Genomic DNA, 27997 nt, shown 5'->3' on the forward strand with positions numbered 1-27997 from the left:
TGTTCTCCTCACAGACCAGAAGGGAGGGCCTTCTCTTGTGACGTCAGTGCCGTTAGCACGTGGCCTGGGACGCCAGGTGCTTTCTGGGCTGTGGGTTTTGGTTTGGGAGGCTGGCGTGCTCAGGTTTCCATGGCGATGCTGCTGGGGCGGGGTGGGGGGTGGCGCAGACAGTAAAGGCTCATGGAGGGAGAAGATGCAGAAATCATTTCTTTGTAGGATCGCAAACTCTTTGCACGGGGGGGGGGGGGGGGGGGAGGCAGGCTCTGCTCTCTAGGACAAGAATTAAGCACCTGCTGTGTGCATAGCAATGAACTGGTCAGAGAGGAAAGGACGTCCAGCAGAGTTTCTTCTGGAATCTGTCTGCCTTTGCCCACAAGGAGGGCAGAGTAGCATTTCGCCTCTTAAGAATGATCCGCGATCACTGTCTTCTCGGCAGACAGACTGAATTAATGCACCTGTAAACGGGCAGGATCAGGGGCGGCGTGGCCAGGTGTGCGAGGGAGGTGAGAGGGAGGGGTTCGTGCAATAATAAACGTCAGGGTCATCGCCGTTGGCCGATGTCCCCATTACAGTTGGCCCTGGTACCTCCTTAGATTTCCCATTTAGGACCTCGGCCCTTGACCGCTACGCGGAGAGGTCTGTTAGCGCGCGGTTAGATGGCCACATTGGCCCTGTGCCATCTCAATAGCTCTGGGTCCCACCTTCCAGGTGACCCCCTCTTCCTTGGACCTCTTCAATGTCCAGAGCTCTGCGTGCCTGTCTCCTGCCCCCATCACCACTCATCCCTGCCTCTCCTTCACAACAGCCCTGCCCAAAACCAGGGCTCCTGGGCAGACTCTAGGTTCCTGTAGGGGTGTGGGGGGAGAGAGAGGTGCTGGAGGGGGGCTTCAGGCTTCCCTACAACTTCTGTCACGTACGCTAAGGTTCTCCCGGGCTCCCAGGCAAGCGGTCAAGATGACACAGACACCACGTACTTGTCCCAAGGGTGGGGCTGTACCCACGCTCCGGCGTCGTGGCTACGGCCAGGACTCAGGGAACCAGCCCAGGCACAGGTGTGTCAGACCCCTGAGCCACGTGGACCATGGTAGTCGGGTGGGGGGGGGTGGCAGGAAGGAAATAGAGTCTGGCTTTCCAGAAGAATCTCAGAAACCCAAAGGGAGAATGGCTGAAGCCCCAGGGGACGCTTTTAACTCTTTTCAGCTTCCCTGCAACTACGCTGGCCGGGCCTCCGCTCCAAGGAACAGCCTCAGACTTGACCCGTCATTACGAACAGGCGGTGGCAAGGGCCACCCGACGACCAGGTCCGCCGTCCTGGGATCAATGCGTGAGCAGAAGACCCCACTCGGGGGCGGGCGGCTCCTTCCTACCGGGGACCTGGCACAGAGGCGAGCCTGGCCGCCCTCCAGGGGAGTGGGTGTCGGGCTCCCCACCCCTAATAACCACCTCGTCTGCGTGCGCTACCTGCACGCAATTAATTATGCAATTATCTAGGCTGGGTTGGGAAGAGCAACCATCAAGCTGTCAAGATAGGCCGTGGGATAAGAGTCTTTCCACTCTGCAGAGTGGAAAACATTCCTTTCTAATTTCTAAGCCCCGTGCGGCGGCAGTTACAGCAGCATCTAGGACTCTGGGGTTAGAGCCCTGCTTAGGCAGGTACGTAGCATTTTCACTAACCTAAACCGTGGTCACGGAGGTATCGAGCGCTTTGTACCGTTGTGACTCCTTCTCGGCAGTGTCAACACAAGACGGCAAATGTGGAATTCGAGGGGAGAACGTGGTCCTTGGTGCAGACCAGAGGCTGGGGGCTGGAGGCCGGAGGCTGGAGGCTGGGGACAGGGCAGGGGGCGGAAGCTGACTCAGCGCCTCGTCTTGGCCAACCCCGAACTGCCGACACAGGCTTCACTTCGGAGAGGGCTCTCGGAAGAGGGCACAGAGCATCCCGGGGGTAAGACCAAGGCCTCGGGCCTGCTTTGGGGCAGATGTGAGGTTGGGTCTTGTACTCGTGGGTGTTGAGCCTTTCCAATGAATGATCTCTTTTCTGGCGAGCCTGAAGCTCCGGTATGGGGGGAAAGAGGCGGGTGAGAAGGGGTGGGTTTCGGTTAGATCTCAGACAGAACTCCCGCCAGGAGACCCTAGACTATCTCGATGCTGGCGAGACCAGGAAGCCCCCCGCCCCCCGGCCCCAGACTGCCCGGTCTTTAACTCCCACCGCCCGCAGCGCCCGCTGGCATGGCGCTGTCACGGGTCCTCAGGTGGCTCGACGGGCCTGCGTGCCTGCTGTGTGGCATGGTGTGACCGCTGCGGCAAACAGGGCAGGAGGCCTTCCCGTTCATTCTTTCCTTGCAGTTCTGGGAGCTGAAATGCAAAACCAAGGTACCAGGAAACTTGGTTCCTGGGGAGGCTCCCTTCTGCCTTGTAAATAGCCACATTCTCCTTGTGTCCATATGACGTCCATATGAGATTTTGGGGGCTTTTCTTCTTCCTATAGGGACACTGACCCTCTCAGCTCAGGGCACCTCCCTGATTACCCCGAATCACTCCCATAAAGGCCCCATCTTCAAAGAGTCACACTGGAGAGGAGGGTTTGAGAGTATGAACTTGGAGGGGGATCCAGTTCAGCCCACGGTATGGTGGTCTTACCTCTCCCATCCAATAAACATGGGCTGAGAGCTTATTCTGGGCCCGACACTGAGCCAGGGGAAACCCAGAGTGGAGATGAGTCCCCGTCCTCTGGGTTCCGGCTCTCCAGCAGGGGACAGGCACGCGAACGGACAAAGCAGCTCCCACGGGAAGTTTCCAAACGCACGAGGAGGCAAGAACAGATCACACATGGGAAATTAAGGGAGGCGTCTCAGAGTAACAGCTGAACTCCCCAAGTGGAAGGCAGCAGTGGTCCATCTTCTGGGCTACTCGGTGTCATTCGGGACGCTAGTTTTCACTGAAACACTCGTGTCGAGCTGGACAGCTCCGTCCGCTCTGTGGCCCCCTTCACCAGCAGCAATTCCCAGGAAAACAGGAGCCTGTGACGTGGCTGCTGTCCTCAAGACTGAGACCAAAGGGACAGGCCAGGCAGGTGCACCCTCGCTCATCTTTGCCTCACTTCTGCAAACGTGAGCACATAGCAGAATGAATTTCCCGTTGATGATGTCCGAGGACTCTATAAACCAGAAGATGTATTATGGAGCAGGAATTTTTCACAAATATGCAGACACATGAGCGCACATGCACGAGGATATCGTTTCCCAGGGCTGTTGCAACAAATTACCACGAACCCAGCGGCTTCACCCGGCAGATAAGCGTGTCCTCCCGCAGCCAGAAATCGAGGTGTCCGCAGGGTTAGCTGCTTCGGGAGGCTCTGACGGAGACTTCTTCCCAGGACTCCCCAGTTTCTGGAGGTTGCTGGCAATCTCTGGCTTGTGGGGCCTCACTGACCTCTGTGTCCCTTTCCAGGTGGCCATGCCCTCTGGGTCTGCGTGTCGAGTCTCTCTCTCTTTTCTTTTGTAATCACACCTGCCATTGGACTTAGGACCCATCCTAAATTCAGGACGGACTCACCAGCCCCTGCTTGATCCCATCTGCAAAGACCCTATTTCCAAGTAAGCTCCCACTCACGAGTGCTTGAGATCAGGACTTAGACCTGTCTTTTGGGGGGACTCTAGTTAACACCTACACGTAGATGAATAGTGCCTTGGAACCCTGAACTTTATTTCACTTACCAAACAGAGTCAGGATGGTCCTTCCAGCCCCCTCGCCTCGCCTCAGTCCCCCTGCCCTACTCCAGCCAGACTTGGGAGCAGGTGCACAGGGGTCCTGTTCACACCGTGCGCCTTCCCCAGCCTCCCCAGCCTCTAGTTCCCTGCTCAGATCACTTGCCGTCTCAGTGCCAGAGCCCTTCCTGGAACCAGGTGAGCATGTCTGGGACTCCAGGTCAGGCAGTCCCGGATTATTTGGGATATGTGCTCACGACATGTGCTGTATGAAGGGAAGTCCGTGCCCCAGGTCGTGGGGATCCAGGAGAAGTCTCAATTCCAAGAGACATGTTTGGGCTGAGGCTTGGAGAATGACATGGAGAATAAAGCAAGTCCGTTTTCTGTAAGCCGTGAACACAAGGTAGAGGCTGGTTTTGTAAAAGTGGTCCCAAGGTGAGTCCTTTGATAACTGAAAAGTTCCTTTTGTTAAGGAAATAATTACCTTCAATTCTGCTCCCCATCCCCCATCCCAGGGATCAGATCTTTTTTATCTTTGTGTCTTCGCCACCCCCAGTCCCCAGCAGGGTCCTTCTACCCATCTTGCTAAGTACTTGTTGAGTTGAATTAGAAATTCCATAAACCACTTATTAGAAATAATTAAGGATTCATCATTACTATGGTTTGGTGTAACAGGTGTGGTGGCCATGTTTTAAAAGCCCTCATCATTAGAAATGTATATGGAAAAAGTGTTTAAAATATTTAAACATGAAATGACTTGATGTCTAGGATTTGCTTTAAAATATTGCTGCAGTCTTCCCTCACGATGGTGGAGAGTAAGTCCTCATCCCTGAAAAAGTCCCCGGCTCTGCATAGTGACTTCCTCCCAGAGAGGACGGAACGGACAGGGGAGAGAGTGACTTCAAGCGAAGAAGCCTACAGACCCACCTCGCCTAAGTGATGAAGGTCAATGCCGCCAGCGTTCAGTGCTGTGGATGGCAGGTGCCGGGGTAGGAGGGGCTGGGAAGGGCCCTTCCCTTCCGCGGTCATCCCAAACCCAGAACCCAGTCTAACTGTGGGAAAACCATCAGGCAAATCCCAGCTGAGCGTCATCTGACAAAATATCTGCCCAGCACGCCTCCAAGGTCATCAAAAACAGGGACAGTCTGAGACATTGTCACAGCCCAGGGGAGCTGAGGAGACACGACACCCGAATGTAACATAGGATCCTGGATAGGGTCCTGGGACAACAAGAGGACATTTGGTACAAACCAAAGGCACCAGAATAAGGAATGCGTTTTAGTTAACGATGCCACATCGATGTGGGTTCATTGGACCTGACTCATGCAAGACATGAACAGTGGAGAAACCAGGGGCTGGGTGTGCGTGAACTCTGCCCGATCCTGAAAACTTTTCTGCGACTCTAAAACAGTTCTAAGCATAAAGTTTATTGAAAAAAAAATTCCTGTAAAATAAAAAGGAGCCAGGGGAGGGGAGAGATGGAAGAGGATTGGCAAAACGTCTGTAATTGTTGAAGCTGGGGGGTGGGTGCGAGAGGTTTCTAGACTCTTTGCTGTCCTTGAATGCATCTTTGGAAGTTTTGAGAAAGTAAAGTCCCAGAGCAGGGAACAGGGGGTCAGGCTGTGAGTTCGGCAGCAAAGGGAGCGATGGGTCATCCCGGGGATGAGACAGGTGTCTTCTTGAGAGAAGATGGCCCTGAGCTGACCTGGCCGCGGGGCTGAGGATAAAGTGTGTGCGTGTGCGTGTGTGTGGGTTTGGGGGGAAATTACCGAGGGGATCCTGGCACGTTAAATGGTCTACAAAACGTAATGATTATTCGGGGTCATGGCGACTGTCCCCACACTCCCTCAGGGCTGTATTTTACAAGCTTTGCCGTGCTCTGCTCCCGTAAAGACTTCGCGAGTCACTCAAGAGTCACTTTCCGTCTCACTCCACTTCCAGGAGGATGGTCGGCGGCCGCTGGGAGCCCATCTCTCGGGCACGAGTGAGGCTGGCGAGTGTGATGGGAGGTGCGGGACTGTAGCCAGCACCCAGACCCTGACGTCATCGGGGCGAGCAGAGTGCAGCCAGGGAAGGGGGCACAATATGAGAGCTGGCCCGGGGGACAGTCCAGCGGTCCTGGAAGCGGCCCGGGGACAAGCGGACATGCCCTCTAGCGGCTGGCGTCCCAGGTGGAAGGAGCAAGCGGTCTGCGGCGGCAGCTCTCACGAGGCCACTTGAGGTGACTTGTAAACTCCTCTGGAATCTTGCCGTGTCCCCAGCTGGTCCACATGGACTAACCGAATGAAGAGCGCCCCTTCAACTCCACCTGTGATGCTCGCACTATTGACGGGGACCCGATGCGCGGCGGTCCTTGTGCTGCTCACGTAACCCGACCGTTTGGTCCCCGCAGCCGCCCCCACGCGGTACGGGCATCGCTTTCACTCTGCAGCAGCAGCACCAAGGGTCTGAGACAGGAAGACGCTCGCCCGAGGCCACACAGTCCAAGAGTGGCTGGATCTGAACTTGAGCCTGCGAAACGCAGAAGCTTTTTTTTTTTTTTAAGTTTAATGTGAAATTTAATAGCATTGAGTCACCATTTCTTCAAAATGCAAACCGATCTTACAAAATGATAACGGCAGAGTCTAGGAGGTGGGGACCCCGACCTTCACTGTCAGATGCTTCCACCTCTCTCGCTGCATGTTTGGAAACTTTCACGATAAAATATCAGGGATGAAAATGTAGCATGATTTCCAGGTGTTTTTCTCACCCAAACTCACTTGAGGACCTTGATGGGATTTAGGAACGGGGGCTTACCTCCTATCGCCCTTCATGCTGGTCCCTCCAGGACGCCAGGAGACCCAGGCCCTCCTGCCACCGCGCTGCAGTGGTCCTCTGAGCGTCGGTGAGGTTCCCTTCATTCACAACAGAGACGGCTTTCCCGTAGGATAGGACAGCCCAGACCTTCTGGAACCTTCCTTCCAACTTTCTTCGACTACCAAATCAGCAAAAACGATCTGGTCCAGTGTGTGTGTGTGCCTTTGGCCTCTCATCCTGCTTATGAACTCGCTTTCCCTATAGGGACTCCCCTCTATAATTTTGTCCTAAGGCCGCAATTAAAAAGAGATCACTGTTGTCTGGGGCCCAGAGGCCTGGCTGGTTCATATTAGCAGGTCGGGAAGGCAGCTGAAGCAGGAACTCCTTGGCAAGAATAATGGGACGCGCACCGGCCATAGCACGGTATCAAATATGAAAAGTTGGGCTCTTGTGTAATCGACACAATTGTCTCCCCGGGCTCTCCTGGGTGGGTAAGAAAAGGAAATGCAGAAGGCACTGGAGACCGGGAGCACAGGAGAGCTCTGCACTGTCAGGAGCCGCGTGCCTGTGTCCGATCTGAGTTCACTCATCGCTCAAGGGATGATGGTGGCGTGACAGCGGTGGCCCCTGTCAACGAGGCCACCCCAGCGCCGTCTGCGGGGATCACTGCCTCCACTCTGCAGGTGCAGAGACTGAGGCTGGGCACATGGCGGTGACCCGGGCTGCTGGCCCCTGCCAAGGAGAGGTCCGACTCGGCCTCCCTGGCTCTGAGTCAGGTGGGGCAAGGGCCCGACTTGTTCTTCTCCCCTTTGCTTTCCACCGGGCAGCTCCCTGCCCTCAGCACTTTCCCCCTGCCCGCTCTCATGCCCCCCTACCGCCGGCCCACGCTCAGGAAGGTTGATTGGCCAACGTGGATCTCACGCTCCTCTGAGAGCCAGTCAGAGACAGGGGGCGGCTCTGTCCACTAGCGGCAGCTCCCACCCTAACCCCTGTAGAGAGTGGGAAGGCCTTTTCCAGGGGTCCTGGCTTCTGTCCTCCCACTCTGCCCCACCCAGGAATCCGGGAGCGGGAGAAACCTTCCTCTCTGAGGGCCTGGGCCCCAGCTGCCCGGCCCTTGAAGACTTGTCCCCCAGATTGCAGGCAGGAAACCAGAACCCCAAGTGGCTTCCTCACTTCCTGCCCATCACCCCAGGCTTCCATTCCTGTGATCGGATCCCAGGTCCCCCCTTCCCCACCAAGACCCCAATCCCCCAGCCTCCGGAGCTGCTGGGACGGCTTCCTGGACTGCCCAGTCCCACCCGCTGCCTCTCTTCCCCAGCACTTCAAGATGCCCAGACCCTGCAGGTCTTGTGCCTGGCTGGCCCTGGCCTGGCTTTGACAGAACAATGTCCCGAATGAGGGACCTCAGAAACGCAGGAGTCCCCGAAGGCAGCTAGAGACCCCACCCCGCCGAGTGGGAGAAGCGCTCGTTTGAATGAGCAGAACGCCAGCCACAGTGAAATCCCAGCGAGGGTGACGTCCCCCACGGGGCTAAGATCTCAGCCAGTGCCAGGGTCCGGGCTGCTGAGATGAGCCGGGGCATGGGAGGAGAGAGGCTCTGAGCCCCAAGCGGGGTCCCCAAGCTGGGATAAACCCAGGGCAGGGGCATCTAGAGAAGGGGCATGTGTGGGAGCGAGGGGCCCTGAGGCTGCATCCCCGTGGGTCCCAGGGTGCGACCGAGCATGGGCTCGGCCGGGCTCCCTGGCAATGCTGAGGGCATCGGGACACCCTATATATGCAGCCTGTCCACATCTCTGACGCAGGGCTTCACGGATGAGTGGAGTTCGGCGTCTGATACACTGACTTTGAATCCCGCGTCCCTAAAAAGCTTGCGACTTGGGCCGTGGTGTCCCTCTCTCAGAGCCCTATCTGCTCACCTCAAACTCGTGTCCGATCGTGTCCACCTTGGGTTCCGGGAGCAAATAAATGAAGCACACAGGCCGAGTGCATGGGGACTTCCGGTGCCCTGGGGGTCTCTCCTTCCTGCTGAAGACAATCCTTATTTCTCTCTGGTGATTTCTAGAGGGGACCAGAATCCCATAGGGAATGCCATCTCGTCAGGCAGGGCTGGGCGTGGGGCACGGGGCAGGCTTGAACCACACTTGTCAGAGGGCGGGCATGGAATCGGAAACGACACGGGTGGGAAGCTGTTCCTATGCACCTGCTGGGCCCCACCCAAAACCTCCACGGGGGGCAGAAGGGTGTCTGAGAAGGTATGAAGGGACAGTCCCAGGCACTTTGCTAGCGAAGAACCGTCTTCTTGAAAGACCCTCATGCACAGGCCACCAGGAGGATGACAAAACTGTTTATTTCCCCACCTCTGATGAAAAAAAACCAATGCACGGTGCAGAGAAAACCCAGCCGTTCCCCCGCTGACCGGCAGGGTCCGCGCTAAAACCTAACGACTCTGTCTCTCCCCGGGAAATTCTTCTGCTTTAACAGATCTGTAATGCACCTTCTAAGTGCTCCCCGAGGCATCGGGGCAGAGCCGGCCATACTTGCTACTGGACAGCACCCGTGTCCTTGGACACACTGCATCCAATTGGCGAAAAAAGTACCAGATGTCAAACTACGTATGATCAGTGCCGGAACTGGTTTTCTCTCAGCATCTGGACTGGCTGTCCCCTGAAAAATGTCTTTCCTTCCTTGGTCCTTACCAATGCCCAGCCACCCCCACCCCTTTTCCAGGGCAGCGAACAGGAGCAAACTTTAACCTTGGCGTTAAAAAATAAGCAAGGTTTTCAACAGACAGTTGAGTAATTGGACTTGTTATTTAAATACCAAAATACATCAGATGAATTTATTCATCTGGCCAGCTTAATACATGTTGGCCTAATGCTAAGACAAATACATCAGCTTAAGAAATGTTGATGGGGACAGGCACAGATGGTGTGGCAATGACTTGGCCTGGAGACACAGGTGTGGCCGCACGGCACAGACAGGCCCTCAGAACCAGTACTCGGAGACAAAGATGTGCACGTTGACAACGTTTCTGTGGGACACCACACCCCCGACCACATAGTTCATCTCCAGCTTCAGGACGGCATGGAACGGGCCCACAATGGGCCGCACTTGGCGCACGACACCTGGGGAGAGAACAAAAGGCGTCTTAGAGCTCCTCGTGTCCCAGGCTGAGCTAGATGGTTGAATCCCCTGTGTAGTAACATCTGCCTCCTGGTGGTTGCCCCTGGGCTCTGTTTCCACCTCTAGAGAACAAATGACAGTGAGTTCATTCTGGCCATCTACCTGACAGAGGATTTGGAAGAGCCTAGAAGTGGGCCTGGGGTGGTGTGGACGCCCAGGAGACACCCGTCCCACTCCTTCCTACCCACCGTGTCCAGTTCTGACCCAGCAGAAGGAGCAAAGCTCATGTGATCCTGTCTTCTGTGACATGAAGATCACAGCGGGGTCCTGGAAACCCTTTATCCAAGCATAGCTGTCCCCACAGGCCATGGCCCTAGGTCCCTCGCTGTCTCTGCCCCCATGGAGGGCGACACTTGAGGTCACCGCTCGTGTTGGTGGGAACCGATGAGCGAGAGGCCTCTGCCGACAGAGTCTCAGAGCGGTGCCGGCTGAGCAGAGGAGCCTGGCCAGGGCCATCAGCAGGAGGACAGGGGCAGACAGGCGGCGGAGGGACCACACGAAGGCCATGACTGGCGGCCTCCTCTGCCAGGGCTCAGAGTACAGGGCGGAGGGACCACACGAAGGCCATGACTGGCGGCCTCCTCTGCCAGGGCTCAGAGTACAGGGCTCAGACAAAGCTCAGTTTGGAAGGCACCCTGAGATTTGGAGGGGAGCAGGATCGGAGGGGAAGAGCAGATTCCATAACACTCTCCAAACCCGCACCTGACCATCTCCCTGTCTCCGGGGCAGGCTTTGCGGGCGGCTGCTTGCCTCTGCAGGACACCTGAAGGCTCAGAGCAAACTGTCCTGCCCTCTGGGAGGAGACTGATGGGGCTAGGGTGGGCATTAGCCTGGCCGGCGGAGTCAGGGAAGGCTTCTTGGAGGAGGAAGCAACACAAGCAGTCTGCAGGTGGATGGATCCCCGGTGCATGGATTCCCGGTGCCACCAACAGCTGTTGACATTTATGAATGAATGACGTCCAAAGTCCTTTCTCCGTCCCACCTGCTCTGATATCAGGACCTGCCCCAAGTCGCGTGCTGTGGAGGGATAGATCTCCCACTGGAGTGCACAGTTTCCGTGGCTGATCTTCAGCCACAGAGGCGACGTCACTGAGAGCAGGGGTGGGGAGTGTGGACCAGCGCCTCACAGCCGACCGTTGCGGTGTGCTGCCCCTGCGTGCGGGCACAGAGCAGCTGGGGAGCCGCAGCTCCGCAACCGTGTGCTGAGAACTCGCCCTGACTGTTTGCTGCATCAGACTGCTGACCCCCCGCCCCAGACCCAGGAACCAAGCCCAGGGCAGTGCGGTCAGGCCCCCAGGGCCGCCTCTGCCCACGTCAAAGGCTTGGGGTTGGGGGGCCTGCAGGCTGGCGAAGGCCTTCTGCAGCGGCCCTGGTTCCTGATCAGGAGCGCCAAGTTCACGGTCAGAAGGGGAATCTGGGTGTGCCATTCCCCCCTTTCACTCTCTGGGCTTATGTTTCAAAAGTGAAATGCCCAACAGCCGAGGTAGAATTCCAGGCTATTCTAAGTAAACAAGGGCTTTTGCTCTGACAGAGAGATATTCTGCAGGCTGTCAGCACCCTTTCTCTGCCCCTGCCCGGTGGTGACATCGTGGCTTTGTCCTGGGTAAACGCCCAAAACATCTTCAGCTCGCTGCTAAAGACGCGGGCTTGTCGGTGGCCCCTGACGACCCGGCCACTCCCGCCTGCCCCTCCCGGGCACAGAATCTGGGCGGGTAGGTGGGGGCTCCCCCATAGCCCCCCTCCGTGTCACCCTCTCCTCTCCCCTGGCCTGAGGCCCACCAGTGGCCTGGGTTACCTCCTGACTTCTCCCACGCTGGGGACAGAGGTTACTGCTCTATTTCCAGTGCTCAGAGGAGTTTCTGGGTCTTCAAGGAAGAGGTGAGAGGCTGGGGGAGCCTGAGAACTATTTTGGGACAGAGAAACAGTGGAGTGGAGAGTACATTTCTCCAAGCAACAATCAGATACGTATTTATTTCTATTAATCATCATTCTGTTTATATAGCATATAATTAATATGTGATACAGATTATAATTTTATATACGTTATTATTATAATGCCAAATATATAACTAGATAATACGAAGTATGTAAATATACATATTTAGAATATATTAAAAATCTGGGGCGCCTGGGTGGCTCAGTGGGTTAAAACCTCTGCCTTCGGCTCAGGTCATGATCCCAGGGTCCTGGGATCAAGCCCCACATCGGGCTCTCTGCTCAGCGGGGAGCCTGCTTCCCTTCCTCTCTCTTTGCCTGCCTCTCTGCCTCCTTCTGATCTCTGTCTGTCAAATAAATAAATAAAAATCTTAAAAAATATATATTAAAAATCTTTTATATAAATATTATATAAAAACATATTTTTAAAATTTATATAAATTTTTCTATATCTATATATTCTGTATAAATTTGTGAATATTATATAGAAATAGAAAATGTATACATTTGTATGTTAAATAGAAATATTATAAAATTATCATGCACACACATCTCAATAGCATGAACGTTTCAGACCCACAGACGTTTTGGGTGTTGCCAAGCACACGCTAAGGAAGTGTGTCAAGGAAATGTCGGGCTGTCCTTGTGGCTCGGCGCGGGGACAAGGAACGGCGGCACAACCCCAGGAGAGTTAGTTAACCTTCCTGCGCTTTAACGTGCTCTTCTGTGAAACAGCAATGAAAAACAGCAACCTTCAAAAGCACAAGGACACCTTCCTCCTCCTCCCTCAGAAATGACTACTGGACGGCAAAAAAGCATTTTGCGATTCCAACTTGAAAGTGATCTGATGTTCTAAGGATGGCTGCATTCTTGCATGATGGAAAAACAGAGCAAGTGTTGAGTATTTTTACTGGATTGATTTTAAAACTGGACTGAAAGGAAGGCCCCAAACGCGTAGAAAACGTTTGTACGACACCCGTCATGTCGGGCACTTTTCAAGGTTTTGTCTCTGCCGGGCCGAGGCTTGTTGCTCAGTGGCAGCTCCGCGCTGAGACAAAGGCGCGTGGAAGGAAGCCTGGGCTGTGTTAGCGAAGGGGGCACTGGGAAGGGCCGCCGGGAGGTGGGCCCGAATCTGGTGCAGGTCACTCTCAGAGCCGGGATTTCCGCAGGGTCTTGGCAATTAACAAGAAAAATGATTAAGGTGGAACAAATATGCGTGTTGCCAGGGAAAGAAGAAATCGTGAGTGCGTGTAGGAGGTCTCAGAAGCAGGGCTTCTTGGTCCTGACCCGAAGTCAGCACTAAATCCTCACCTCTAACCACAAACCCAGCCAACCCAGGGCTCCCTTTCCAGGCCACACCACTCTGTGGACCTGACCGTGACTTCTTCTGCTCAGTCACATTTCCCCTGGAGCTCTGGTTCAGGTGAACATGTTCCCTCCGTTTCCAGCATAGTCCGAGCTTGAGTTCCACTTCCTAGTCCTCCCTTTGACCAAATCCAGGTTTTCTCCGGTATCACTTCTTTCTTTACAGCTCTCCTACCCACTGATCCACTCACCATCCATCCACCCACCCATCCACTCACCCCTCCACCCAATCATCCATCCACCCATCCATCCACCCATCCACCATCCATCCACCATCCATCCACTCACCTGTCCATCCACCCACCATCCACCATCCATCCATCTACCTATCGATCCATCCATCCATCATCCACCATTCCATCCATCTATCCATCCACCCACCCACCCACCCACCCATCCATCCATTCTGGCTTCCTCCTCACCACTGATTCTAGACCAGCATCCATTCAGAACCACCACCAACCTTCCTACTGCAAGGAAACAAGGGAACTGCAAGGGAAGAAGAGAGAATCGTGCTTCCCATCTGTGACCCCACAGAGTCTGGAAAGCCTCCCCCAGGGGTCCAACCCCCCCCACCCCCGCCCATCAACTTGATTCTGTAGATGTGATATTGGTGTCTGCTATGGACCAGGCTCAGGGGACCAGCTAGACCGCTTAGGTCCTTTTTCACGAAGCCTCCCCAGCCCTGGGGTCCATGATACCTCATCCCTGCGGCGTAATGCCGCCTCTGCCCATGGCTGGGAAGCTCCAGTCAGCTCCCCTTCAAGGGATATGACATCTGCAACTCGGGCGTCCCACTGTCCCCAGCACGGGGCCTGGGGCAGGACGCAGAGGGAGCTCCATCGTGATGACTGAGTGCGATAAAGATGGAGGAAGAAAGAAGGCAAGAGGAAAGGAGGAAAGAAGGGACGGCAGACCCTGAGGCCCCCCACAGTCTACGAAGGGAGACAAAACTCTGTTCTGAAGGAAAGATGAACCACGGAAAGTTCTGGAAGGACGGTAGTTAATGACCAGTCTAGCAACAACGTGCAGGCCAAAGGGAGGCCTGCTTTTCTGCCGCGCCTGGCGTGTCCATCTGACCTGCTGGGGTCTGTGCCTCCTCAGCTTCCTGGAGCCCCGGAACAACAACAAAAAGACCACGGTGCCGGGTTCAACCGTGTTAATCTTCCAAATCCTCGTCCTTGGCATTTCTGCTTCAGGTCTCAGACGCTGCTGGTATTCCTCGGCGTGTCTGTGCCTCTTAAAGATATAATTAAGCCTTTTTTTTTTCCTTTGAAAAATGTAGGCCCCTCGGGCACTTCACCTTCACGTCTCGCCTCTGCTTTGTAAATCGCAGCTGATGTGCTGGGAGCCGGGAACACCACAGGAAGCACACGGGTCCAGCGGGGGACCTGGTCACCCCGGGGCTCTGTGGTCAGCCTTCCTGGTCCTCAAGGCCCCCCCCCCCCGCTCCCTCCGCCCAGCATCTGCTGCTCAGAGGGCACCCGAGTGCCCGTCCGTCGTTTGAAAGGACGGAAAGCAGCCGTGGAGCTCCCTGCACGGGTCTTGTCTCTGACACAGACGCTGATCTAGGAGGAGACCCGGGATCACAGCCTGGGTCTCGGGGCTCGCCGCACACGGACCAGCGGTGTGACCTTGGGCAAGTCACCACACATTCTCAGGGTCAGCCTTCAACCCAGAAGCCCCATGATTCTGACCGACGAGGTGTAACGGCGTGAACGGGGCTGTCGGAGAGGATTTTAACGAGCCGGACGACGCATCACGGAACTTCGCGGTGCTCTCATGTCAGTGGAAATGAACCGTGCGCTTCAGAGAGATCCGCTGAGCAAAGACGGGTAAGCAAGTCGCAGCCCACGGAGTAAAAAGAGTGAGAAGCTATCGCTCCTCGGAGACAGGCTAGAGAGCCATTGCTCTCTTGGGGGTCATCAGTCTCCGCACGGCCATGAAAGTCCGGTGGCCAACAGCCCCGTCTTTCCCGGCCCCTCCGGTGTGTCCGGTGTGTGGCACAGAACAGGTCCTTCATCCTACTTTGCACGTGACACACAGGAGGCACTCAGCCCACATTTGCTGAACGACTGAATGAACGAACGAACACGAAAACCTGAAGTACGGTTCGGAAAGTGGAAACTGTCACCCGGAAGGGAGAGCATGGGGAGCGAGAGAACGAGTTTCCCGGCTCGGGTGGACAGGGGACGAGGACGAGCCAGGCCTCACTGTCTGGCCTTGGTGGCTGCCACGCAGAGCGGAGGGCGGAGTGCTGGCCCGTGAGGACGAGGTGCTGGGACCGAGAGCCGGGCAGCCCGAGGAGACCCATGTGGTCTCGACAAACCCAGACACGATGGGCAGTCGGGAAGGGCCCGTCATTTCGCACGTCTCTGTGGGGTTTCCTGGGTACAAACGATGGTCCCTGCAGAGAATGAAAAGCACAGACCAACGGCAAAGAGGAAAACCTAAGAAAACAAAGATACGCTGTGGCTACATAGAAAGCAAAACACTAGATGGGGTGCTTGGCTGACTCAGTCGGGAGTGTGTGACGCTTGATCACGGAGTCGTGAGTTCGAGCCCCACGGCGGGCCCAGAGATTACGTAAAACGAAGCGGCACCACCAGAACTAGAGCCAGACGGGCGGGGGCGGGGACACGCAGCCGGTGAAGGGGAAGGGAAATGAGTGGTTCCCACATGCCCATCGGTTCTTAGTCCTCACTGCGGTGCCGTCGGGAACAGACATCCCCCTCCCTTCCCTGGGGGAGTGGAGCGGGCTCAAGGGCTGGGTGCCCCAGGTCACACAGCCCACACCTCCCGACGCCATCCAGCCGGGACGGACCCAACGCTCAGCTCTTCCCATCCCCCTGCATCTCCTTCCTCTTCACAGTGCCACGTGACGTGGAGGAAGCTTCCAGAATGTGCTGCCTTGGCTTGCATCGAAGGCAAGCACGGCCGAAAGGAACCACGAAGCGGTCCCGTCTGTAATCGGCCGTGGAGGAACTGAGCTCCCGAAACCCCGTCCTCCCTTCTTGCCCTGAGAAACACCCAAGCAGGTGCTTGGGCGGAAGGAGGAGGGTATCTGGGCTGCATATTTAAAATACCAAGTGGCCCTCAACATGTCTCCGCAGAACTCACCCTCCGCACTTCTCGATTATTATAAATGTACTCCCCTCACCGGCCTCCCGGAGCTTCCATGGAGCCCTGTGGCTCGCCAGAGGAAGAGGAGGCTGGGCCCTTTTCTGGAAGGGATTCGCCGTCTACGCACCGACTATAACAAGTTGGCCAAAAAGCCGCCCATGATGGAAGGGATAAGAAATCATTTCCTGCCCCAACCCCTGCCTGCTGGGGTCCTTCGGCCCCAGACCCAAGCTCACCGGCTGCTCAGATCCCCCCAGATGCTCCCTTCCCCCAAATCTGCTGCCCTTCTCCAGTCTCCAGAGAACGCGGACCCCTCCTCAACAGGCCTCCTGGCTTCTGTCCATCCCACTCGGTCACCGTGGGGACAGACGGCTTCCGTGCACAAGAGGGTCCAGACCCTCCTGTCTGCTCCAGCCCCAACCCCACCCTGCCTCAGGTCATGCCTGCCCTTACAACACCTTGCTGCTCAATCCCAAGCTCTCCCCTCACTGCGGCCGCAGCCAGCCTTCTAGAATGCAGGTCTGATCCTGGGGTTGTGCTATGGCTCTGCCAAAAATCGTGTCTCCCCACCCCACCCCCCAGCTCCCAGCAGGTGAAGCACCTTGCTCGGGTCCCCCACATTCTTAGCGCTCTGCCCCTGCCACACTGAACCCCTCGCAGCCCCCCAGGAGGTGCAAAGGTCATGGAAAGGCAAGTGTGTACAAGTCTTGCCGACTGGACTTAAGATTAGAGCTGGGAGTACCGGAGAGAGACAAGGCCTGCCCTCTGCTACATCACCTCCTTCTTCAGAGGCAATAAGGCCCTGAGGAATTAAGACGCCGGCCCAGTGTGCAGCTGCCAAGTTCAGAGCGGGCCCCCCAAGCCCCCACCGCTGGCTGCAACACGGCGCCCGCTCTTCTCTTTCCTTTGGCAAGCATGGGGTCTGTGCTCTGGGCACGCACTGTGCTGGGTGCTGGGGACACAAGCTTGCCCAGAGCCCGCGTGGGTCCTCGTGGAGCTCTCGGCCCCCTGGGGGAGTCGGATGTAGAGGGCGAGGCCGCAGAGGCTGGGAAAGTGAGGACAGAGGCTTCTGACCTTGGGGGAAATGCTCACCCCAAACCGGGCACCGGCCGCCTGTGAAAGCTTCACCAAGTAGCTCGTCTCGGCTGAACTTCGAAGGACAAGCCGGCCTGGCAGGAACGGTCTGGGGGGCGCACTCAGAAGCGCAGCTGCAGGGGGTTTCAGGACTGGGCCGGACCCCAAAGAGTAGGACTTCGCCCTGCCCAAGGTCACCCTGGAAGGTCACGGCCCAGGAACCCCACACGGAGTCCCGACACTGTGTGTGCTCTCCTGACTCACACTCCCTGAGCCCGAGCCTCAGTTTCGTCCTCTGTGGACGGGGAGAATCACCCACAGGCCTGCTGTAGGTAGGATCCCCGACGTGCTGGAGAGTGCCTGGCTCACAGCTGGCCCCGGGGGTGGGGGGGGCGAGTTCTTCGTCTGCCGGTGGTGACAACTAGGACGCTGGGGTCCCCCGTCTCAGCCACGGAGCGGACGTTCCTCACAGAGTCCATCCAGAAACGCCTGACATTGAGGCTCCTCCTGCTAACGGGTGACAAAGGCATCTGGGTCCTTTGCACATTATGGTTGTGAGGCGAGGAGGCTCGAACTTTCGGATTTTCACCCCCTTTCCTTTCCTGAGTTTGCAGGACATGCCTCCACGGCTGTTTGCCTACAACACTGTGTTTCGTTTTTTTTAATAAAGAGCGATTTATGAGTGTGCCCCGCGATATCAAAGGCTTTTCCAAAGGTGCATGAAAGCAGCAGCAGGAGGCTCACGGATCATCCTGGCTGGGCACAGACGGTCCCCGGGGGCCACCTCAGGGGGTGCTGAGAGTCGGTCCCGGGATCGCTTTAACCCCGTGGTGACTCTGGAATTCAGAGGACACTGGGCCTGGGTTGTGACCTCCTAGTGCGGTGGGTGTGTGCACACACGTGTGTGTGAGAAAGATTAACAAGCAGGGTGACGGAGGGGGCCGTTGCACAGAGGACCCCCTCGTAGGTCCTTGCCTCCTGGAATTCACAATCTTGAGAAGAACAAATCCAGCAAATCCAGCAAGAACTCACGAGGTCGTGAGCACCGCGCCGCTGCCGTGGGCGCGCGCGTTCCTCTGCTCCTGTTCCAGAAGGAGCCTCTAGTTATCCTGCTCTGAGCATCTCCCCCCGTCCTGTCTGCTGGGAGGGCCTTGCCGGGGTCACCAGGGGCCTGGGCGTCACCGAATCCAATGGGTGTGCCTTCCTCTGGGAAACGCCTTCCCCTCTTCTGGGATATCACCGGGGCAGGCTCCCGGCTCGCCCGGACCTCGAGCACAAGGGCTGTGCGCCCTGTCTCGCCCTCTTCTCTCTGTGTCTATACTCGCCTCCTCGGTGAGCTCATGGGGTCTCGGGCTCTGACCACCGTCCACACGCTAACGTCTCCCAGGCTCATCGGTTCCATGGAGTGCCATTGTGGGGCCGCGGAGTCCTGATCCCAATGTCCACACAGAACCTCCAGCCTCCCTGAAGCTGCCCCGTCTTGGCCTTCCCCTCTCAGCAGTCTTCTCTTTTTTGGGGCCAAAATCTGTGGGTTCATCCGCCCTAAACCACCCCATAACAAAACATGGCACCCCCTTCCAATGACACCTGAATCTGTCTCCCTCTCACGCCTTCTGCTGGACCCACACGGGGGCCCACCAGCACCTCCGCTCAGCTGGCTATGAGAGCCTCGGCCCCACACTCGGAGTTGACCTTTAAAGCGTTAGGTCATCTCACCTTTCACCTCAAGACCCTCCTGTGGCTCCCACCTCACTCAGTGGAAAAGCCAGAGGCCTCGAAAGTCCTTAAAACCCCGCCTCACCAGCCAGCAGCTCACACCTCTATTCCAGCCTCATCCGCCTCCTTGCTGTGGTTCAAAGACACCAGGCTTCCCTCTGCCTCAGGGACTTTGCACATGCTATTCCCTCTGCCTCAGGGACTTTGCACATGCTATTCCCTCTGCCTCAGGGACTTTGCACATGGTCTCTGCCTCACATTTCCATGTGGCTCATTGCCTCGGCTCCTCGGGTTAGACAACTGTCTCCGACTACCAGATTTAAAGTTGTTTCTCTGCCCCACATCCCACCCTGCCCCTCCTCCTTTCCAGCCCTCCACGTCACACTCACCGCCTCCTGACCATGAACATATTCTACTCATTTCTTATCTGCTCCCACCCTCTGGAATAAAATGAATATGTGGCCGGGTTGCATGTCTGTCTAGGTCACTGCTGTGTCTCCTGGACCGGGACCTGCTCAGCAGGGCACAGACATTGTTTGCTGGAAGGGACACGAGAAGGGTCCCCAAAGAGGCCCATCCAGGCAGTTGTGGAACACAGGGGAGGAGCCAAATACTCAGCCTGTGGGGGTGCGGAGGACAGGCAAGAGGAGAAAACAGGGCTTTGAGGGATGGATAGGAGTTCACCCAGAGGAGGAAGCAGGGAACGTCCTAGCTAATGTCCAGAAGAAGAGAGAGGCCACGGCTTCCCAGGGTCTGAGGCACGGGCTGGGGTTGCTGGAGACAGTGGACAGAGAGAGAGGAGGGACAAGCATGCTGAGCGCTGAGGAGGACAAGGACAGGCCTAGGTGGAGGACATCTCTCTGGCTGGGCAGCGGGGGCTTTACAGTTGGCTGTGGGGGTCTGAGGGGAGCCACTGTAGAGGGTCCCCAGCTGCTGGCTTTGGGAACCGAGTGGCTAGAGCACCTTTTGCTGTGACATGGGAACACTCTGCTGAGAGAGGAGGGATGTTTGGCCGGGCTCCGCGGGTCCAGCTCGGGCCACTGGGCCTGCTTGGGCAGGAGCAGGCTTCCCTGCGTGCCTCACTTGGGTGGACTCCAAAGCCCTGAGCCCCACCGAGCCCTCGGAGGGTCCAGTGTGAGCCTGGAGGGCCGCCCGGGGGCATCATCGGCTGTGTGACGCGGTGACCTCTGAGAGTCTGTCAGTGAAACTGGCGGTCGAGAGCCCTTCTCGACCTTTGTCCTTTGAGCATGGTGACGAGGTCAGGCACAGCATTGGGCCCTGTGCCCTCCACCCCATCTCTGCTCCCTGGGATCCCAGCACAGGCGCACAAAGAGTGTGGGTGCCTATCATCTCCATGCTGTCCCCTTCAAAAGACCCTCCCTCCTACCCTCTACCTCCCACCGCCCTCAGTGAGGCTGCCAGCCCTCCGGGTGAAGTCAGGCCACAGCCCATCCCAGGCCCTGAGGCAGCTGCGCGGTCACCCCAGGAAACATGCTGGCTGTGGGCCAGGGCGTGGCCCGGGGTGACAGGAGGGCTGTGCCTCCAGGAGGAGAGAGAGCGCCTAATCCCCAGGATTTGCCGTGAAAGCCGGGACAGGGCCAATCACTCGTCACCCGGCAGGGACAGCCGCACTGTTGTTTTTAGGTGGAATTTCTCAATGTCATCTGTAATGTGTACTGATCCCAGTCCAAGCTTTCTGAATCAGGCCGCGGGACGGGGTCAGCAGCACAGGTTTAACCCCTTAGGGGGTAATGATTTTAAAGAGGTGATCTGCACCCCGCTGGCTGGGACAGCCAACAGGGATCTAAAGCCAGCTTGTTGGGCAAGCAAGTGCTTTGCTCCCTGGGGGTGGGAGGGGCGGGCAGAGGTGCTGTGAGCTTGGGATCTTCACTCACAAGGTCTTGTACCAGGGCTGCCATGTACTAGTCCGTAGGTTGTGCACTGCACATGGAAGAGGCTGCAAATGGTAGCCCCCTAGGGTTTTGCAGTGCACAACATATTCAGCTGGATGCGGCAGGCCTGCCACCGACCAATTCTCCCTCCCTCTGAGACATGAATAGGTACGGGGCCTACAGGAGCTCAGATGGCAGGATACTAGGGAAGCTAGGAGACAGCTTCATGAAAGCAGGCTCTGTGGCTTGGGTGTAAGTTGGCAGCCCAGTGCCCAGCCCGGGGCTTGGCCTAGAGTAAGAACCCAGAATATTCTTGTTGAACGAGTGAGATAATTCAAGGATGGCAGAACTTGGAAGGCAGAGCCTCCACCATCTGCTTCTGGCTGGGCCTGCCTCGCCCGCCCAAGCCACAAGGATGGCCCCCAGGCAGCTGGAGCCGTTTTGGGGTGAACACTCCCGGCGCCGTCATTCCCTCAGGTGACACAAAGCTCTCACCTGCTCCAGAGCTGAACGGCTCCTCACCGCAGCTCATTCATCCCTAACAACCCACCCAGCTACATTCAAGTACGCATGCCTCTCCAGTCCTCTCGATTATTAACCCAGCAAGGCAAGTATTGAGGCAGTTTTGCTGAGATGAAAACTGAGGCTCAGAGACGTTATACGAACTGCCTGGGGTCACACAGTTAGAAACAGGGAAGCAAGAATCAAGCCCAGAAAGTCTCACCCCAAGTCCAGGGCTCCGATTGTGGCCACACGATCACATTTTGCCCCAGAAGGACCACCCCAACTACTGATAATTTTCAAACAGTAAACTTGCAGTCCAGTAAGAATCCTTCTACCCACAGATGAAATCGGAATGCTATTTCAAAGCTTAAATGTTTTTAGTTTGCTTTAAGAGGGGGTACTGTATGAGGGTGCCCGCTCCCTGGTTGGCACGAACAGCGGGACAAGTGAGGGCCATCAACCCCTTTCCACGGAGGAGGCTCAAGTCCCACTAGGACTGACTTTCTGCACAGTCATTGCGGGCCAGGCACGGCTACGAGCCTTCACACAATCTTTCCATCTAATTGCATTAATGGGCGTCTATAATTAGGGCATATCCCTTCTGCACCTAACCGGGAACCATCTCTCAGGTGAGTGGGACAATCACGTGATCCTCCATTCATCCCGCCTTTACTGAGGGCAGAATTAGCTGCCACCGGGCCAGGGCGAGTTTCTCGGGGAGCCCAGGAGCCTCAGAGCAGCCCGCGAGGCCAGGGAGCTCAAACCAAAGTGGGCACGTTGCCGACCAGCTCTCCAGCCGCAGCTCTGACTCGCTGGCTGCAGGACCCCGGGCTGGCCGCTCAGTTTTGTCTTACAGCAACAGTGATGCCGTCCCGCCAGGCAGAACGATGAGGGATTTGCTCCCAAGTGTCGAGCTTGCAAAGGGCTTTGTGCACGGGGATGAGTGAACGCACATGGGGGCCCCAGATGACTTCTCCCTTCCCAGGTGAAGCTGTGAGCAGACCCTCCAGACCCTGGCCCTGGGTCCAGGATGGCTTGGTGCTGGGGACACGAGGCTGAGCCATGATCTTACAGGGTCACCCTTCTCCAAGTAACCCCCATCTCAGAAATCAAACCCTGTGTGTCTTCATGCTCCTACAGACCTAGGCTTAGCCTCCCCCATGCCTACACATACCCGCACATACCCAGAAACTCCCACCCACCCACCCACCCACCCACACGCACCATGCACGTGCGTGCAAACGCACACACACGCACGCACGCACTGTCAGACCAGAGGGCTTTCCCAGAAACAAAGTCACAACTAGAGTGGGATCTGAATTTCTCTCCAGACCCGTAGGTTATAATTAAAGCATATTTCCAGCCAGAGTCCTGCCCGGCCTACACATAATCCCCCTAACGGGCAAGTGCCATAGAGGGTGCGGCTCGGCCCACGCTGAGCGGCTGCCCATGGCGGTCCCGGACCCCATCCCCACCAGCCCCCTGTGGGCAGACAGGGAAGAGGCAGGCCCAAGGGTCCCGAGGAGCAGCCCCCGCTGCGGCCGCCTGTGGGAACGAGAACGAGTCAGCCCTGGTCGGGTGAAGGATCAGAGAATGCTGTTCTGGACCTGCTCCCTCCCAGCACGCAGTGTCTAAACCCCGCCTCTTGACCATGTGGGCTTAGAGGGGCTCTTTACTCACAAAGGGGTGGCCTGAGGCCCAAGACCCCACGGCTGGGAGCCCTGCAGCTGTTCGAAAGGAGATGCTTCGTGACCTACCCCTCTGACTACTGCCGCCAGCTGCCAGGGGCAGAGATGCCCGCCGGTGTAGACCAGAGGCAAACGGGGCTGCACCATGGGGACCATCGGGGTGGGAGGCTCTGGAGACAGGTGGTCCAGGTCCAACTTCCATCCTGAAATGCTCCCCAGCTGAGAGGCCCCGGCAAGCAGCTTAGTTCCCCTGGCCTCAGTCTTCCCATCTGCCAAGTGGGGACAACCACCACGGCGGGCTGCGGAGGGATCTAGAAGCACCACGGGCCGTGCACGCCTCCCACGGAGCACCGCAGACCTCCGGTGGCTCCCTGCGGGCCACCGGAGCCCAGGAGGCCTGGCCCTGTGCGGCTTCCAGCCTCTCTTCTGGCTCTGGTAGCACCAGACTGCGTGGGTGCCTTCCCGCCCCGCCTCTCCGCACGTTGCCCCCGGGCCAGGAATACCTCTGGGCCTTGCTCACTCCTCCTCGGCTATCAAGACCCAACTCTCGTGTTACCTCTTCCAAGAAGCCTCCCTTGACCGCTGGGGCGCGGGCTGGGCCGCCCCTCCTGGCCTGTCCGGCGCATCCCGCTCCGTGCTGGAAGGTCAGCTTTGGTGTCCGCCTCCCTCTCCGGGCTGGGAGCAACCAGAGAGCCCGGGGTGCCTCCCGACCACCTCGGCCTCCTCGCCGACCCGGGGCCGGGCCACAGGAGGCCCGCGCGGGTTTCCTGGACTCCAGGGAAGGTTGGTGCCGGGGCGACAGCGTAGGCAAGACCGCCAGGTACCCCTGCACTGCGGGAAGCAGGAGGGGAGCGGGGGGAGAGCTGACGCGCATGCGCAGCGCTCGCGGGCCCGCGGTCGCTGGAGGTAGACCCGCTGCGTTCCGTGGCAGGTCCCTGGGTCCAGGAAGAGTGCGACGTTACTCCAAACCCCAGGACCTTCGGAGGGTTCCGCTGAGAGGCCCTGCCCAGCACAGACAATTAAGGCTGAACAACCCTGGGGTGGAGACGCGTGTAGGAGGCGTTGTCTTGAAGCTTCCAGACCGCGCGTGATGACCTAAGGCCACGCCCCCTTGACATTGAGATGGTCAAGACTTTCAAAGCACCATCCGCTGAGGGCGGGAACAGCCTTCTCTGGTTCTTCACCTGGTCAGGGCCGAGCCTCCCAGGGCCCACCTCCTCCAGGCAGCCCGCAAAGATTTGCTCAGGCAGGGGCCACCAGGCTCTGCACCCCAGCACCTCTGTGCTCTCCTGTCCCGCTCCGGAGACAGTGAGCTCCCGAGAGGCAGAGAAGCGGGGGATGGCGTTCGCGCGGCCAACGCTGGATCCTTGCAGGCCGCCACGATGTGAGCAGAACGGGAAGGAAGAGCGGCTGCGGGAAGGGCCGCGGGGACAGTGCACCCGAGCCGCCCGCACCGGAAGCTACGATTCATGCCCGAGTGAAGTCCCCACGGGACAGTTTATTTCCAGGATCTCTGCAGCCAGAACGCAGGGACGGTCTCGGCACATTTCAAGTGGAAAGAGTGGTCAGACCTCACGAGGCCCAAGGCTAACACCGCCGGTGACGCTGATACCACTGTTCTTCTGTGTTCCTGCTCGTTTTAGTCAAAGTAGAGCCTTCCCCGCAATCATGCAAAGACTACAAAACAGAACTCCCCACTCGCTGCAGAAGAGCAATTAGCAAGCCCATTTCTTTTACTTCAGCTCATTCTGGGGCTGGGAGTGCTCCCTAACTAGTAGTTTTAGGGCTGTTCTTATATTAATTGTCATCATTTATAAGGGATGTTCTCTAATACAGTCAAATGTTAGGAACTTCACCTCACGCACCAGCGGCCCGGCCTGAAGGATTCCACTCCAAGCAGGAAACGTAGGACCCGGAGAGGAGTCGCGGCTCCATCCCAGTCTGGTGGCCCTTTCTTGCCGGGGATGGTCAGTGCCTCGGGAGGTGGGACCCACGGAGGCTGTGTGACCCGGGTGCTTCTGTCCCTCCCCCGTGGCCCTGGGTAAACACTCGATCACTTGCTGTGTGTCCTCAGCTGACGGGGAACCAAGGCCCGTCCCGGGCCCGCACAGAGCTCACGCCCCATGTGGCTGGCGCGCTGTCCCTAGGCTCCCCAAGCACCCCCCAGCTCACGAAATGGGTGTGTGGCAGGAGGGGCCGACTTCCAACAAGCCACTAAATTCCCCATCTGCGTGCCCGCTGGCCAAGGATGGGTTGGGCCTGCGCGCCATCGGAAGGTGGATCTAAAAACCGCTCAGGCTACGCGCCGTCCAGCTCCTCTTGGCTTCGGGGAGGTCTTCACAGAAATGTTAGCAAAGCTGACCCTCGGGATAGACAGATTGTATGTTCCTGTCCTCGGAAAAAGAGCTGAAAAGAAGCAGGGAGCAGGGGGGTGGCGGGGAGGGCTGAGGCCTGGGGAGGGGGCGGCCCCCAGCGGCGGGGGGGGGACGCTGACAGGACCCGGCCTGTGCCCGCTTGGCCCAGGGCCCCTGCAAGCGCCGAGCTAGTACCAGAAGGACCCCTTCTCGGCACAGCCCCTGACCGCAGCCCGTAGCCCGCAGAGCAAAGTCTGAGCATGGGGCTGGGTGAGGAGGCCTTCGTCGTGGCCTGAGGGTACCTCCGCATTAAGAGGGCATTTTTGCACAGCCTAAAAGTGCTTTCTTCATTTTTCTCTGACAGCTGGTGAAGGAGGAATGCAACGGGACGGCCGCGCGGGCTTCGGGCAGACTGCAGGCCCAGACCCGGGCAGAGCCGCCTTTATCCCTAAGAACGGGCTTGTAAAGGATACATTAGGGGAAGGCCTGGCCCTTTTAGGTTCTGAGTGGACTTGGGGCACTTTCTTCTTCTGTTATTCGGGGGCAGAATGAGCTCTGTGGCCTCAGGGTCCTGGCAGCTTGTGAAGGGCGCATTTCTCTGGGACCCAAACCCTCAGTCACTTTGCCCAAGTCAGCCCCAGCCGTCAGCGGGCTCTAGCCCCGGGTGTTCGGGGAGCACGGGGCTCTAGGCCCGCGTTGCCCCCAATATCGAGTGGCCAAGGACAAGCCTCTTGCTCTCCTGGCTCTCACTAAGTGTCAGTCGCTTCTTCACATGTGTTGAGACTCAGCTCAGACCTCACTTCCTCCAGGAAGCCTTCCTGACCTCGGTGTCCAGTATCCATAGAGGGCATGGCCTAAAGCAGGCAGGTGTTCAGCTGACACCTGTAAGTGGGTCCGTGTCCCTCCCCAGGCAGCACAGGCGGCGTGCGGCTGCACATTAGTTCTCTTTGGGCCCCAGGAGCCCCCAGCATCCTGCTGGTCACCGCAGACAGCAGGTGTGACTGGCCTCAGAAAACACTTTCTTCCTTTCCACTGACACACTGGGTTCCGAAGATGTTGCTTGAAATGAGAACTGCACCCCTAAAAACAAGCTGGCAAGTACCCAGGCCCCACTGAGTTTCAGATGCCCGGTCCCAGTGTGGTTGTTTAACTCCGTTCCCTTCTTTGCCCGAGGGAGACGATTGCACCCGTCCCTGAAGGTATTGGTGAGACCTGAGAGGGGTGCGGGGTAAACAATTTGGCTGTGGCTCGTGGGCTACTCATGCCTGGGCTCGGGTCCAGCAGCAAACCATCCGCCACAGGTGGACAGGCCTGGAGCTGTACCACCACGGCCACCCCCCAGGGGCCCAGGAGCTCCTGGGGTGAACAGGAGTTATTTGGGACAGAGGAGGAGAGGGAAAGAGGAGGAGACCCAAGCAGAGAGATAAGGCAGCCACCAGTGGGCAGGGACGAGAGCCCAACCCGAAACCCAGCCCAGGTCCCTCCCCAGCCAGACCTTGCCATCTGGACTCCCCTGGCCTCAGTCCTTAATCTGGGAGATGACATCGGCACGAGGACCCTGGGACCCCGTGCCAAACCCCAGCCAGATGGATGCCCGGCAATCACAGCGAGGAGTGGAGGAGGCCGAGTCCACCAGAAGCAGGACGAATTCCCCGGGGCTGGCCTGGGCCCTCCTCGACGCAGCCCCAGCCCGGATTCCAAAGACCAGGGCACACGTGACCAAGCGCAGTGAGGGACAGCACATTCCATTCCCAGGGGCTCCATTCGGTTCCCCACTCTGCCCTGAGGCACCATGAGAAGCCTGGCACACCCTCTCGCCTCTCTGGGCCTCGGTTTCTCCCTCTACAAAACAGTTGGAAAGAGATGGTCTCTAGGAGCCTCCAGGCTCCGACACGCCAAGATTTTCTGCCCCAGTGGATGGGAAGTCTCGAAACGGAGGCTCCCAGGTTGACTCTGTCTGGACTACAGATGCGGCTAGAAAAATGCACTGGTGGGCCCTGGATCCGGGCCCAGCCGCTGCTCAACCCCCAGGCGTGGGTCACCCAGGAAGGACTTAGCCGGGACCGTGAGGCACAAACACGACAAGGTGCCACCCCCTAGAGAGGCCTCGTGGGGCCACGGAGGCTCGTCAGTCTCTCCAGCGTCAGATTTTGATGACCTGTTTTGGGGCTGTCGCTCTCCCCTGCAGGAATGCGAAGCCCCCCAGGGCAGGGTCTGCGTGGTGTTTATTCACCTGTGTCCCCGCAGTGTCCAGTCCGGGCTCCCGGACAGATGGGGGCTCAGGGACGGAGCAGAAGGGAAAGAGTGAGCGGGTGAGGCAGAAGGCTGAGTCCGGCTCTTACAGTTCCAAAGCTGTGACCTACCGTGCAAGGGGGTGAGTCACTGCGCGAGGGGGTGATTTACCCGCCGCGAGGCAGTGTTGCTGCTCCCCCGGCCGGCTCAGCCTCATGCATGGGGCTGGGAGGAGGTGGGCTTCTGGAGGCCAGCGTTGGCAGGTAGCGCTCACCATGACCCCCCCCACACGGGACAAAGCCTGACCCTCCCTCCTCCCGTCTGCTCTCTTCCCCGGGGCCCTGGCTGTAGGGCCTGTTCATCTAACGTGGGGGAAACTGAGGCCCAGGGTGGGCAGTGACTCAGGGCAAGCAGCCAGTGTTAGGACT

The 27997-nt window shown here is 57.7% G+C and overlaps 1 protein-coding gene across 1 annotated transcript in view; it reads right to left on the bottom strand.

Moving 5' to 3' along the window:
* Nucleotides 1-9293: 9293 nt before the first annotated feature.
* FBLN1 (fibulin 1) overlaps nt 9294-27997 on the bottom strand; it is a 78717-nt gene continuing 60013 nt past the window's right edge. Inside the window, exon 17 of the mRNA XM_046010966.1 lies at nt 9294-9628. Within this exon, the coding sequence (XP_045866922.1) occupies nt 9489-9628 (140 nt within the window). The 3' untranslated portion in view covers nt 9294-9488. The remainder of the gene's footprint in view (nt 9629-27997) is intronic.

The sequence above is a fragment of the Meles meles genome, chromosome 7, assembly GCF_922984935.1.
Source record: "Meles meles chromosome 7, mMelMel3.1 paternal haplotype, whole genome shotgun sequence".
Lineage (NCBI taxonomy): Eukaryota > Metazoa > Chordata > Mammalia > Carnivora > Mustelidae > Meles > Meles meles.